The sequence below is a fragment of the Puccinia triticina genome, chromosome 3A, assembly GCF_026914185.1.
Source record: "Puccinia triticina chromosome 3A, complete sequence".
Lineage (NCBI taxonomy): Eukaryota > Fungi > Basidiomycota > Pucciniomycetes > Pucciniales > Pucciniaceae > Puccinia > Puccinia triticina.
In genome coordinates, this window is record NC_070560.1 from 5,224,390 (window position 1) to 5,236,979 (window position 12,590).

The 12,590-nt window shown below is 47.1% G+C and overlaps 4 protein-coding genes across 4 annotated transcripts; 2 read left to right on the forward strand and 2 right to left on the reverse strand.

Annotated features, from left to right (window-relative positions):
* Positions 1 to 170: 170 nt before the first annotated feature.
* On the forward strand, positions 171 to 2,329 carry PtA15_3A562 (uncharacterized protein; the record flags this gene model as incomplete). The annotated part of the gene is made up of 7 exons (XM_053167542.1): positions 171 to 821; positions 889 to 1,010; positions 1,089 to 1,200; positions 1,267 to 1,457; positions 1,549 to 1,747; positions 1,814 to 1,934; positions 2,031 to 2,329. 7 exons carry the CDS (start codon positions 171 to 173, stop codon positions 2,327 to 2,329), a joined length of 1,695 nt encoding a protein of 564 aa, XP_053018748.1.
* A 4,052-nt stretch (positions 2,330 to 6,381) lies between these two features.
* Positions 6,382 to 7,161, reverse strand: PtA15_3A563 (uncharacterized protein; the record flags this gene model as incomplete). The annotated part of the gene is made up of 4 exons (XM_053167543.1): positions 6,382 to 6,407; positions 6,468 to 6,615; positions 6,693 to 6,811; positions 6,882 to 7,161. 4 exons carry the CDS (start codon positions 7,159 to 7,161, stop codon positions 6,382 to 6,384), a joined length of 573 nt encoding a protein of 190 aa, XP_053018749.1.
* A 1,548-nt stretch (positions 7,162 to 8,709) lies between these two features.
* On the forward strand, positions 8,710 to 9,781 carry PtA15_3A564 (uncharacterized protein; the record flags this gene model as incomplete). The annotated part of the gene is made up of 4 exons (XM_053167544.1): positions 8,710 to 8,990; positions 9,077 to 9,350; positions 9,451 to 9,509; positions 9,667 to 9,781. 4 exons carry the CDS (start codon positions 8,710 to 8,712, stop codon positions 9,779 to 9,781), a joined length of 729 nt encoding a protein of 242 aa, XP_053018750.1.
* A 1,268-nt stretch (positions 9,782 to 11,049) lies between these two features.
* PtA15_3A565 (uncharacterized protein) lies at positions 11,050 to 12,336 on the reverse strand (the record flags this gene model as incomplete). Its single annotated transcript, XM_053167545.1, has 5 exons — positions 11,050 to 11,212; positions 11,311 to 11,671; positions 11,800 to 11,970; positions 12,043 to 12,106; positions 12,208 to 12,336. The coding sequence occupies 5 exons, from the start codon at positions 12,334 to 12,336 to the stop codon at positions 11,050 to 11,052; spliced, it is 888 nt and encodes a 295-aa protein (XP_053018751.1).
* Positions 12,337 to 12,590: the final 254 nt, after the last annotated feature.

Below are 12,590 nucleotides of genomic sequence, written 5' to 3' on the forward strand. Positions count from 1 at the left end.
ATCGTGGAGTTGATTTGGGGGGGTTGTGGGACAGGATCTGTCATGTGTTGACGAGTTGGCTGGAGATCTATCCCGGCGATTTCGCCCAGCCGGCGACGTTGACGGTGTTGAAGGCGTTCAACGGGCTGATGATCTCGGTGACCTGGCTGCTCCATTACGCGATCGAGACGATGCCTCTGATCAAGATGATAGGGCGGATGACGGACGAGGATGTGGGCTGGGCGTTACCGGACAGCACGGAGGAGGGGGCGGTGCAGGGGGTGCTGGAGTGTGTGAAGAGGCTGCAGCTGGCTCTGGCCGTCCCGGCCTCGGCCTCCTCCGTCACCTCCCGAGGCTCGCTCGTCGCCGACTCCCACCACGACGAGCCCTCCCTGCCCATGACGCCGCTGACGACGGGCAAATCGGTGGACTATCCGCGCTCCGAAGCCAGCCCTCGGCTCGAGAAGTTCCCGAGCACGTTCATGAGCACCGACCAGCTCGCATCCACCGCCGCCTCGTCCCCCGTCCACGCCTTCTCCCCGCACGACCGCCACCATCTGCCCCCCAGTAGCCACACCAAGCCCTCCTCCTCCTCCGAAGAATACAACAACGTCAAGCACGACGCCCTCCACCATCCCCTCTCCGCGATCGACTCCACCGAGAACTTCATCGCCGCTACTCTGCCCCTCCGGTCCACCCTCACCGCCTCCTCCTTCCAGTCCGACCATAAGGCCGAGCTCAAGGCCCTCCACGACGCCTCCATCCTCCTCCTCTCCATCCCCGAAGAATCTATTGCCCTCCAAATCACCAGGCTCGAGTGGAACATCTTCTCCCAGATGAAGGTATTATCTCCTCCCCGCTCTCCCAATCCCCTGCTGGATGGAAGGCTGATGGCTCTTTTCTCCTCAGCCCCGCCATCTCATCCGCTACGTCTTGGCCCCCCGCGACCCTAATAACCCCCGCAAAGCCCTCCGCGATCCTAACAGTCCGATCGCCAAATCCACCGATTATCTTAACTACTTGGCCGTCTGGTTCGTCATCTCTTTTTCAAACAAAGCACAATGGAAATCATTCCCAATCTGAAACTTAATCTATGTTGGGGAGAATAGGGCGAGTTCGATGATTCTGATCCAGGAGAAGCTGAAGAGTCGAGCGCGGGTGTTGCTGAAGTTGATGAAAGTAGCATACGAGTTACGCGACATGGACGACTTCCATTCACTGGTAACCACAAAACGCCACATCCATCTTTTTTGTGAGAATAGCAGTTGATGCGTGGGTTGTTCTTAGATGGGAGTCCTGGCAGGGATCGAGGCCCAGCCGGTTTACCGGCTCGACGCGACCTTCGAGGTCGTCCAACACATGGACCTCCAGGCGTACCGGCGCTATCTGAGTCTGAAAAAACTGATGAGCTCGCAGCGCTCGTTTTCTGCCTACCGTCTGGCGCGCCAGACGGCCAGTTCGCAATGTGTGCCCTACCTGTACGTCCCCCCACTCCCCCTCTTTTCTCTCCGACACAGTCGGTATTGATGTGGCTTTTTTTTTTTTTTTTTTGTATGGGGGTTGTTGAAGGGGGACGTATCTGCAAGATATAACGGCGGTGAACGAGGTCAAGGACGACATGAAGGACGGCAAGGTCAACCTGACCAAGATGATCCAGATCGCCAAGTCGGCCTCCGCCGTCCTCAACTGCAACCTCCTCGCGCCCAAGATCGTCTTCGACCCCAAGATCTCCAACCTCATCATCAAGATCCCCGTCCTGTCTGAAGACGTTCGCCATTCCTCTCTTCTCTCAAACCCAACTTCTTATTGACTTGGGGGTTTTTGTGTAAAACAGGCACAGTACGAGCTGTCGTATAAGTACAAGCCGCGGCTGCAGTCGTCGAGCCATAACTCTATGCTTCCGGGAGGCAACAACAGCAGTGCTGGGACGGGCGGGAGTGGCGGCGGGATCATGAGTGTGTTAGCGGCCGCGGCGGCGGCGACGAGCGCGCCGGGGCCGAGCACGGCTCCTCCGAGTAGTGGGGCCTTGCCGATGTCTGCCGGTCCCACAGCGGATCCGACGGGGCATGTGGGGCCGCTCACCTCGTCGGCCTCCTCGGGCTCACTAGCGCCGGGCCCGGCCTCGTCCGCCGCCCTCTTCTCCGCCTCCACCGCCTCCGAACCCGCCCCCTTCGCGCCCACACCCAGCGCCAGCTCGTCCGCCATCCAGAGCGTCGCACACGTCGGCGCCGCCACCTCCCTCGTCGCCAAGAAAGGCACCCGCAAACTCAAACAACTCCTCTCCACCGCGATCACCCACTCCTCTTCCTCCGCCCACCCCGCCCCGCAGCACGCCTCCTCGGCCCACTAAAACCTTGCTCTCTTCGGACGCTTTTCCTTCTTTCCGGACGCTTTCTTTTTGTTGATCGGGTCTGTGTGTTGTGTGTGTGACTGTGGACTAGTTGTTCTCCGACGGCCCGGCCCGTCCGCTGTATTCGCCTCGTCTCTCCCCCTCCGCGCCCTGTACTGTGTAGTGTCTCCCCCCCTCCGATACGTCTGCGCCCACTCGTGCCCCTTCCTGATCCTCTGCCCTGTCCATAGAGCGGCTGATGCGCCTCGTGGGCCTTCCGCGGTGGCGCGAGGCCGGCGCGCGCGTCTGTTGTACCTGAGGCTGCCCTCTCCACGCCCGTCTGTTCCGGGGGGCGCACCAAGGGGCCTCTGGGCTGGCCTCGTGTCATCCTCCGATCCCTCCTCGGGCACGACACCAACAAGCAGGGAGGGGGGTGCAGCCTCTGCGGCCTGTGTTGCCCCCACACAGGACGGCCATCACCCGCAAGGTTTACGCGTCTCAAGTGCCATCCAGTGTCCCAATTCTTGAACCTGTAGTGGAAATGGGGCTGGTCTCCTGATCATTCACACATTCTCTTCATCGGTATGGGAACTAAGAGCACACTCCACAGATAGAACATGTAACAAACGAGGAAGGTCAAGGCTCGAGGTCTTCCCTCAGAGCATGATTGCTATATTCAAGTGATAACTGGGGACAAGGACAAGAGAGATAGAAACAGAAGTGATGTCAGTCACAGTACCTTACATTTACCAATTACCCGCAATTATCTACATTACACAGTGCACTCCTTTCCTTCTTCATTACCTATGTACATAATTAAATACAATTTTGAGAATGCACTCTTTTCACACATTACATTATGTGAAACCATTCCTCTTTCAACCTTCAAGGTCAAACTCCTGCAAGAAACAAAAAAAGTGAATGCAAGACCACTGTGTGGGCAGCCTTGGCCCCCGCTGGATCTGCAATGGGGGAAACATCCGCACTCCAAACATCCTCCTTCTTATACCCTTCCGGCAATTCCCCTTGAATTCACCCCCGCTCCCAGTCCTCAGCTACATCCTTTTCATTGAACATGTTTAGCTTTTTGCATGCACTGGGTGCTTTTGATCTCTTCCTACTGAATGCTATAGGTGGTATCAGACAACAGGACTTTTCCTTGTCCATTTTCTTGGTCTTGCCTTTTTTCCAAATGGTCACCAGACAGCTTATTCCAATCTAAGCTGGCACGGGGCAAATTATGCTGAATCAGAATATTAGTATTGGCAATATATTGTGTTTCTCAAAAAAAAAAAGACCAAACGTTAGGGCCTAGGTACCTCTAGAAGTGTGAAATTAGGAGATAGAAGCTGCTTGTTTCTGTTTTTACTGGCAGAAGGGGCAAACTATTTGCTTTTTTTTTGCGCTAAGGGGCTATTTCCACTTGCCTCTCAGTGCATTTGGTTAGAATACACAAGCCCTCATTTGTAGCTGCGGATGTGAAGGCTAAAAAAAATTTCTCCATGTGTTGTCAAAAGGGCAAAGTCAAGCTCCCCTGCGCATTCAACTTGGCTCCATCCTATCCGCTGTTCCTGAAGAAATTGTTGGCCAGAAATGCCGCAGGTGCAGTAAACATTTGTAATTTGAGCTGAAGCTTTAGCTCAAATGATTCTCCTATATGCCTGTAGATGATAAAGAGTCCCATAAATTTATTAGGACCCATAAAAACTTGGTTTCATTTAAGTTACTGGGTTTTACTCCTTGCAACTTTTGCTCATATTTTTGTTGTGAGAGACAAAGTTCTGGAGGAAGTGGAGCATTGTAGAGAATGTGCTTTGGGAGTCTGTGCTAATGAAGCCACAAGGGATCATGTGGATGCTAAAACCATCTTAAAACTGCAATCTTTCATTTATGCTCACAACCCTTACACAAAATTGTACAGGATGGTTGGCAATATTGTCAAGAGTGGAAAGACAATCTCAATGGTTATGACAACTGTTCAGAATAGCAATCTTGATCCAAGAAGGTATAATGCACAAACAGTTGTGGAAGTCAGGCTTGTAATTGAAGGAGAAGGAGTCCCAAAAGCACCGCGTCAAATTGTGCTACATCAATTTGGGGGCAGGTTGCAGTATACCTTGGACCTGCATTCAGCCTACTTTCTATTCTGGTATCCGCTATTTTTCCCTTATGAATTGCAACAGTGGGAACCCACTCATGCAATATGTTTTCCTAATGGTTAGTTCATATCATTAGACTCACAGGATTGTATTGCTTACTCACAAAAGCTATAGGTCAAACGTGAAGTGTCAGTCAACTCAAGTGGATGGTGCACCTTTTATTTTCAAGACCAGGTGTTTTCTCCACAATCCTCTGCGGCAAGACTCTTTTTCAAGAGTTGATTGTTGATATGTATGCCTGCGTCAAGATCTCAAGGCTGAAGTTGAACTGGTTCATACAAAATCAGGTGGTAATCAAAGCTCAAATGCATTCTGGCCTGGGAGAAGCTATAGGGCAGAATGCTGAGCCATTGGGCAGAAGGATTGTGCTACCATGGCCAATTGTATGTTGGCTTATCTTTTGTACGTGTTGTAGGGAATTTGTGAGTAGTACAAGTTTCAGAGGACCAAAATTAAGGGGTATGTTGCCAAAATATCTGTATGTTGGTAAAAAGTTTGTATTTTGTGATCTGAAATAGAATACTTTAGAGGTGGGGAAAATTATGGTGGGGTAAGGTGAATATGTAGGCGGCAAAGCTGCCCCTGAACTCTATTACTTCAATATACACGGCAGGGGTACTAAAACTTTACCACGCGGCTGTGTGGACCCAAAGGGTTGCACCATATTAGTGAACCAACATGAAATTCACCGTGCCCCAGTAATTTTGGGCACCCTGTTGGAAACAGAGATGTAAATTCCTCATCCTTCCCATGGGAAAACTGGAGTGGATTCAATGGTAGGACATGGACTCCTGGTGTAGTCCATGGGTACACCTTTGTGTGTTTGTGGAAACCACACATTTCAATTTTTGCAATGTGGATTCCACAGATTCCTTGTTTCTGGTCACAGAGCTGTTTCAAGATGTTTGTTCCCCATTGGCAATTGTGACCCTCACCCCGCAGAATAAATCACCCCTCACTACAAGAAAAAATCTAGAAACTGCAAGCAGTTGACATGCAGCATACTCCTGTGTAACTGAAATTGTAACTCCCCATAATTAGATCATGTGCAGTCACTGTGCAATGTGCACAGTGACTGTGCATTAAGGACACAGAGTTTCTGGCAGAGGTGCTGTGGCTGCAGCAGACCTTCAGCAACTAGGCTGAAGCCAACTATCAGAATATGTAGCTCCCGGGTCTTCCCAAGCAAACCACACAGTTTGTGTAAAGAGAATTGGCAGGGAATTTCCCACAAGAAACCAAGGCCACACACCCACCCTACCGGTACTTTTGGGCCCCAGCTCATGGGAAATAAATCCTAGGCATTTCATCAGGTGCTCTTCATGTTGATTAACTTTGTTTTAATCAGATGATCACAGACAGAGGTGCTACAACAGACAAAAAAAATCCAAAATTTCTTATTCCCAGGCAGGAAAAGAATACAGAGGTCCCTCATTTGGAGAGTCCCTGTGGGAGGGTGTCCCTCCTCCTGCTACAAAGGTACTTACCCAATTTATGTATATGGTAATTGAGGCAAAATCACTAAAACAGGGGAGAGGATCTAATCAAAATACAGTGAAGATATTAAGGCCTTGTTTGCTGTGTGAGAATTGGGTGTATGAAATGTGAGAAGGTTTACTGAAAAACATTTTATTTTTGCCTAGATTTTATGGCACTTCATGATGACACCAACAAACAGGGCCTCAATTGAAAGATAGTACAAACTAGTTGAAAACTTGTAATTTGAAAAACAAAGAAATAAAAATGAAAATTACAGTGAGGAGGGCGAGTTACAAGATCATAGTGCTACAACATGATGATTTATCAATTAGGTTGGTTATGGAAAATCCTAAAAGAAAAAAGGAAAGAAAAAGGCTCAAGCTTCCTGATTTAAGGGCAATGAAAATTTTGAGAATCATATAAAATGCATCAATACTATTTTCGCTTGCAAGTAATGGTACCTGGAAACAAAAAAGATCAGAACCTCATGCTAATTGGCAGAATGCTGAAAGGCTTCTCACCGCAGGCAATTTTTTCAAGTGAATTTGGAGCATGAACAACAACACTTCTTCCCGGAAGGTCTGAAGTATCTAGGACTGGGTCACGATAGCTTATTGAAGCAGCCCCAGTTCTCCTATCACTCAAGGGTTTTGATTTCCCTGCCAAATCCTACAATTTCAATTAGATTTCCAAATCAGCAACCAATTACAAAATTTCAACTTTGTCTCTTGAGGACTTTGACTTACTCCAAGTTGGCAATCCTTTGGATTTTTTCCGGCACAGAGCTGTCTAGGTGGTTTACTTGTATCGTAATGCCCCAGAGTTGTAGAGCAATCATTGTTATTCCCAGCGGGACCTTCATGAACTTATTGGAAAATAAGACAAAATTGGTAAGTGATTTTGAAAATCACAATCATCATCAGTGAAGTGCTCACTGTGAAATGTGAATTCTTGTTTTGCTGCTAAGCCGTTGACGCTAATGGTGACGTGAACACTCTTTGCTTCCTTGAGGAACCTTCCATCCCCGGAAATCCCGCCTTTTCCAATAATTCTTACTATGGCCTCCGAGCAGGTCTTCTTGCCAGGATCAACCTTTTTTGTCCCACTGGGCGGAGCTGACTTGGTGGTCGCTGTACGGACGACGACGGTAGCGCAGGTGAACACTAAAAACAATAGAATCGGAATACCTCCCGGCCTCAAAATAGGAAGATGCATGTCCTATGCAATTATCGAAAATTTGCGTAAGAGTCATGTCAGCAAAGCTGGGGAGTATGCATTGACTTGGAAGTTAGCTCGATATTACCTTCAGGATTTTAATATCAATGAGTTGGGGTAGGTTGAAGGAACCGTGGTTGGTTTTTGAGTACGGAAGTCTTATAGATCCGATCCAAATGAAAGTTGGTAAGAGTTTATGTTTACGCAAAGCTGGACTGGTGATTGGAACGTCTTCTAGTGCGCAAAGTTTTTATGCATTGAAAAATCGACGAGAGCAAATGAATGAGAATGGAATGACAACACTTGCGCTCATTCCGCCGATTTGGGGCCTCCGGAGATGGTTGATTCATGCATGTTCTCCTATAGGGTTTTCATTGGCTTAATTCTTAGGCGGTGCAAGCAGTTGCTATTGGACCCAGCGTGCGGTTACCGCTTACTTCAATCATTGAGCAACGGAAGCCGAGCCGGATCCGGTTGCTTTATTCCACCTAAAACTCCGGGGGAGGTCATTGTCATTGGGCCAAGTTGAACATCATAATGGGCAACCGGTGCCAACTGCTCTGCCTTCATGTACCACCAGATCATAACACCACCGAGCCTCTTCACAGGCATGGGCCTTGTGCTACATACATCATTGGATTTGAAAGACTTCCCTTTGGCTCTGTAGGGGGCTAGAGGGTCAGATCTACAGCCTCTAGGATTAGATTTCCCCGCAAAAATATGCATCACAGGCTGCAGTTCTGGCTCTGCAGGGGGTTACAGAAGGCTACCGAGCCATTAGATATGTAAATACATAAATAGTTGCCCCATGTGTGACTTGAATCAGCTGATTGCTGCTGATTGGCTGACTCACGCTTTCCTACTTCCTGTAAAAACCCCAGGGAAGGAAGAAAAGGTACCACCCGACTACACAATCGTAGCGGGCATCAACTCTCCCCCGGAGAGGTATACACCAGGCCATAACACTTCCGAGGTGTCAGATCTATGTATGCAGCAACCGGACTACTTGGATTGAGCCGGTCTGAGCCGGTGCAGGGTGTAAAGGCAACACAGAAAGATGTCAAAATTGGCAAGTTGTGTTGTACGTATGGGTTTGGAATACCGCCGACAGGATCGTCAAGGTCAGGCCTCTTTTCTGACAATCGAGAAATTACGCTTGATGCTGGCCCCATCGCGAACCAGAGTCGATCCACGGGGCAATGATGACGTGGGCATGACCCGCAATGCCAAGGTGCTGAGTTGTTGTAAGTAAATATCGTTACCCCAATCTCCTTATACCTTTGTGCATCTCATGTGCTGTTCTGCCCAGGGGCATCTAAGCGAGAGGAGGCTTGAAAAAAAAAATCATCATCCTCAGTCTCATAAACATCCTCGGAACCCGCCCCTACATGGTTGTCGCCAGTTTATTTGGAAGTGATCTCACATATTTGCTTGGTGGTGAAAGAAATTGTTTGCCAGTCCGGAATAAGTCCACAACCCCCCTAAGCCTATATCAACTCCGTCGAAGGTAGCGAAAAACTGCACATCTTTTCAAAATTGGAAACGAAAATGTATCATAGAACCTGCTCTTCATCCAGAGGTCTCACCATATCATCAGCCCAGCTGGTTTCTGGGGCAAGGCCGAAATCGTTTTACCCGACCCCACGGCCAGCGATGATCAAGAAATCCAGTGGAATCCTCCTCTCGCGACCTTTTTTTAGTCTGCCTTCCTTTCCTCCCTCCAAACCAACCGAGAGCGAATTGCCCAACGTGGAGGACTTTTGCGCCAAGGACAGATTGTTCTCTAAGAAAGGAGACTTACTGGTTTATAAGGAAACCAAGCGACTTCCGTAAGTGACCTGCTCTCCCCTGAAAGTGCTATTTTGATCAAACGCAGATCGAGTTGAAACTAATGATTGTTTTCTGATTGATTTAGCTACACCAAAGAGCAGCTCTACCGCGTGATCGCAGATGTGGAGGCCTATCCCCAGTTTGTACCTTTCTGTACGGGATCTAACGTATATTCGGTCGAAACAATTGGCGAGTCTTCATCTCCAGAGCGTCCAAAAGACAATCGAGCGAAACCCTGGCTAGACGGCGGCTATTCTGGCGAAACACATTTGCTCCAAAAAGAACTTTCAGTTGGCTTCAAAGGATTTGACGAGAAATATATTAGTCATGTTGAGTGCCGAAAATGGGACACGGTTAAGGTACGGATTTTTCTGGATGTTTGTATGATGACGTGGACCCAAAACAAGAAGCCACGAGAGTTAACCAATGCGGTGTTTGCTCTCCAAATTACTGCTACAGGCAACCGCAAGTAATTCCAAACTTTTCAAGCATTTGACTTCGACTTGGACATTCAAAAGGTATGTGAAGTTACCCTAACCCAAATATCAATATCATTACTCAACCTATGATCAGCCCGGCAGAGATCTCGTTCCCACAGTCAGTCTTGCAGACCAACGACACTTCTTCAAGCAACTCGACCTACATCTCTCTTCACCTTGCTTTTGCATTCTCTAGCCCCGTTCATGCTACCATCAGTGAGCTGTTCTGGAAAGCCGTCAGCGAACGCATGGTGTCTTCATTTGAAGCCAGAGTCCGAGAAGTCCATGGTAGGCCAACTCAAAAAAGTTGAAAGAAATAGTCTATTTTACCCTTCATGTATTTCTGAAATGTAATCTTTAGGTGTTCAAGTCACACGCTGTGTCCAATTTAGTCCATTTATCACAAAAAGATTTGAAACTGTTTCCTTCGCAGTTTTTTCATCTTTTGTTTCTTCCTCAACATTGCCCCCCATGCTCTCACCAAATAAGTGTTCTTCTTTGGCCTTAAATTCAGCTTATTGTCAATGAGGGTGAATATGAACAATCGTGGCGTATGTTTTGGTCCATTGACTTACAGTGGTAAGAACCATTTGAAAAGTAGAATGTTGTATAACAGCTTGGTTCTCTTTTCTCAAGTCAGAGGCTTCTTTTGATATCAAGGTGGCTTCGTTGCTAGCTTAACTAAGCCTCTCGAACGGAGGGTCCGGGGGACCCCGCCCGGAGGGCTCTCCGTAGGAGAGGCTTATGAATAATGTCTGCAGGCTGGCAGACAAAGGAAGGATTTTCAATCCTAAAAACACAAAAACACAATTTAAAATTCACCAAAATATGTACAAGAAAAACTGAATAGACAGTTTTCTTGGCAGTACTGATGGGCACCCTCCCCCAAGTTTTTGAGGCATGAACTCCAAAACTGATTGAAGGAATCCGTTTTGGAGGTCAAAGGAATCCTGGAGGATATTCCATTGCACTGAAGATCCAATTTTGGATTTTCTGATAATCTGCAGATATCTGCAGGCTTGTGAATCCAATATCCACAAGGCATGATGGTTGTAATTCCTTGGTTTACATTCCTTTGTGTTTTTTTATTTTTAAAACATTAGTACAGCAAAAATGATAAGGATTGGGGAGATGAGACCAGTGCCATTTGAAAGCTGAGATTGAGAAGTGTAATTTGGCTCTGGGGCAGGTCCACAGGAGCTGAGGGGGAGGCTGGGTGATGCTAAGTATTTTTCCTCCAGCCATTGTTGATTTCTTTCTCAGCCAAAATTTTGACTTTGTGCACAAGTCCCTCCCTGAGGGAGGGGCCGCTTCGCGGCCAGCCACAGCGAGCCTCCCACCAGGGGAGGCTTGTGTCAAGTTAGCCTTTGTTGCATCTTTCGATGCAAGGCATTGTATGACTTCCTGTCACATCTGGGACCCTTGCAGTTGTGGATAAAGACCCAAAAAGTCTAGATTCCCGCAGGGAAATCTAGCTTGTGGGGCTCCAGATCACTTCTGGGAGGCTCTCAGATCTCGAGGCCAAGTCACTCATTATGAATTGCAGTCTTAAAAATATGATTTTGTGAACAGTTAAAAGCTAAAGCTGACCAATCAGTTCATTGAGAGAGCGAACTCTTTCATTTCCCTGGAATTCATAATTTTCAATCTTGTTTTCGATGGGTTTTGAAATTTTTCGATCATTATCCTTTCTATCTAACCATATCGAACATATACCAGCGGATTTGGCACCTAGGAAATCCCTGGATAGACAGATACGAAGAAGTGACCGTAGAAAGGCGTAATAAGTTAGGATAATATAAAGCCAGCAAAACAAGAGAAAAAGAAAGAATCAACTGACTCGTGAAAGTCATCGCCCACGTGTAATAAACGATCATTAGATTTGCTTAAATTCAATTGACGAATTGCAGAGTCCCAGATTCTTGTATCAGGTTTTGCAAACCCGATATCCCAGCTTGTGAACGCGTTTGACTCCGATGTTTTTCGATCTTTCGATGACAGTAAATCTTTCAATCTCGGTGGAAGAGCATCCAGAATCTTAGGATCTGAGTTGGTAAGGATGCTAAAACCAATCTTCTCTCTTAACAAATAGTTTATAAAATCCAAAGTATCATCGTAGGTTTTGTATATCTTTTCGTTCTCATTCGTCAGGAAATCTTCATAAATGAGTTCCGAAATTTTGTCGATTTCCCTAAGTTCTGCTTTGTTTGATTTTGGAAATACGAATGCAGTGTGAAGTGATGTTCTCTCTCCTCTCTATCATACACCTGGTTATCAGAAATGAGGAGCAAAGAGAAAGCAAATAACGGAAAAAGACAGTCAGACTTACTTGTGAGAGATTTTTTCTCTTGAGAGTTCAAGGAGTCTTCAAAGGTACCTTTTACCACTTTCAACCACCAATCCTTTGGCGACATCCTCACACTTCCTTCCGGATTATTGGACAATGGGACCCAACAGTTTTTGCCATAATTTGGGAATTCTTGGTTGGTTTTTTTGAAAGCTGTTTTTCCACAATTAGTTGCGCTTGATTTTAAGACTGTACAGGAAAGCTAAACCCAACAAATTCATTTACCTGTTTTGAAGTTCTTCGCACTCACGTCAAAGCCACTGAAGCCGTTAGATCGAGCAATATGATTCTGTGAGGATGGACTCAATCAGAGGGAGGAATCGAGTTTAAGACATTTGACAAGAGCAAATCAAAAGGGTATGAGAACAGTGCCTCGACTGCCGATCTTACATAGCGAATATGAATGGGTGAAGCAGGAAAAATCAGCGTGCCGAAAAGATCGAGGAAGACATGCGAAGTCTGGGTTGCCTCAATCCTGTTGAAGCTCGAGCTCAGATGGTGCAGGCCAGACATCACCATTCATCCGACGATAGAGTCGAGTTATTTAATCCCCCGTTGCACACGAGAGCCAGAGAGCCTGAAACATCGGGGCTCCTCGGAATCGGTGCGGGGTGGAAATGAGCCTGGTCGGGGAAACACCGGGATCCGACTTTATCGACCAGCGGGTTTCTGATCCGGGAAGATATTTTTGGAATGCTTTTGAGCCAGGATGACATTTATGGCATCTGATAAGGTCTGATAATTATGGTGTTCAAAATTGCATTAAATTTTTC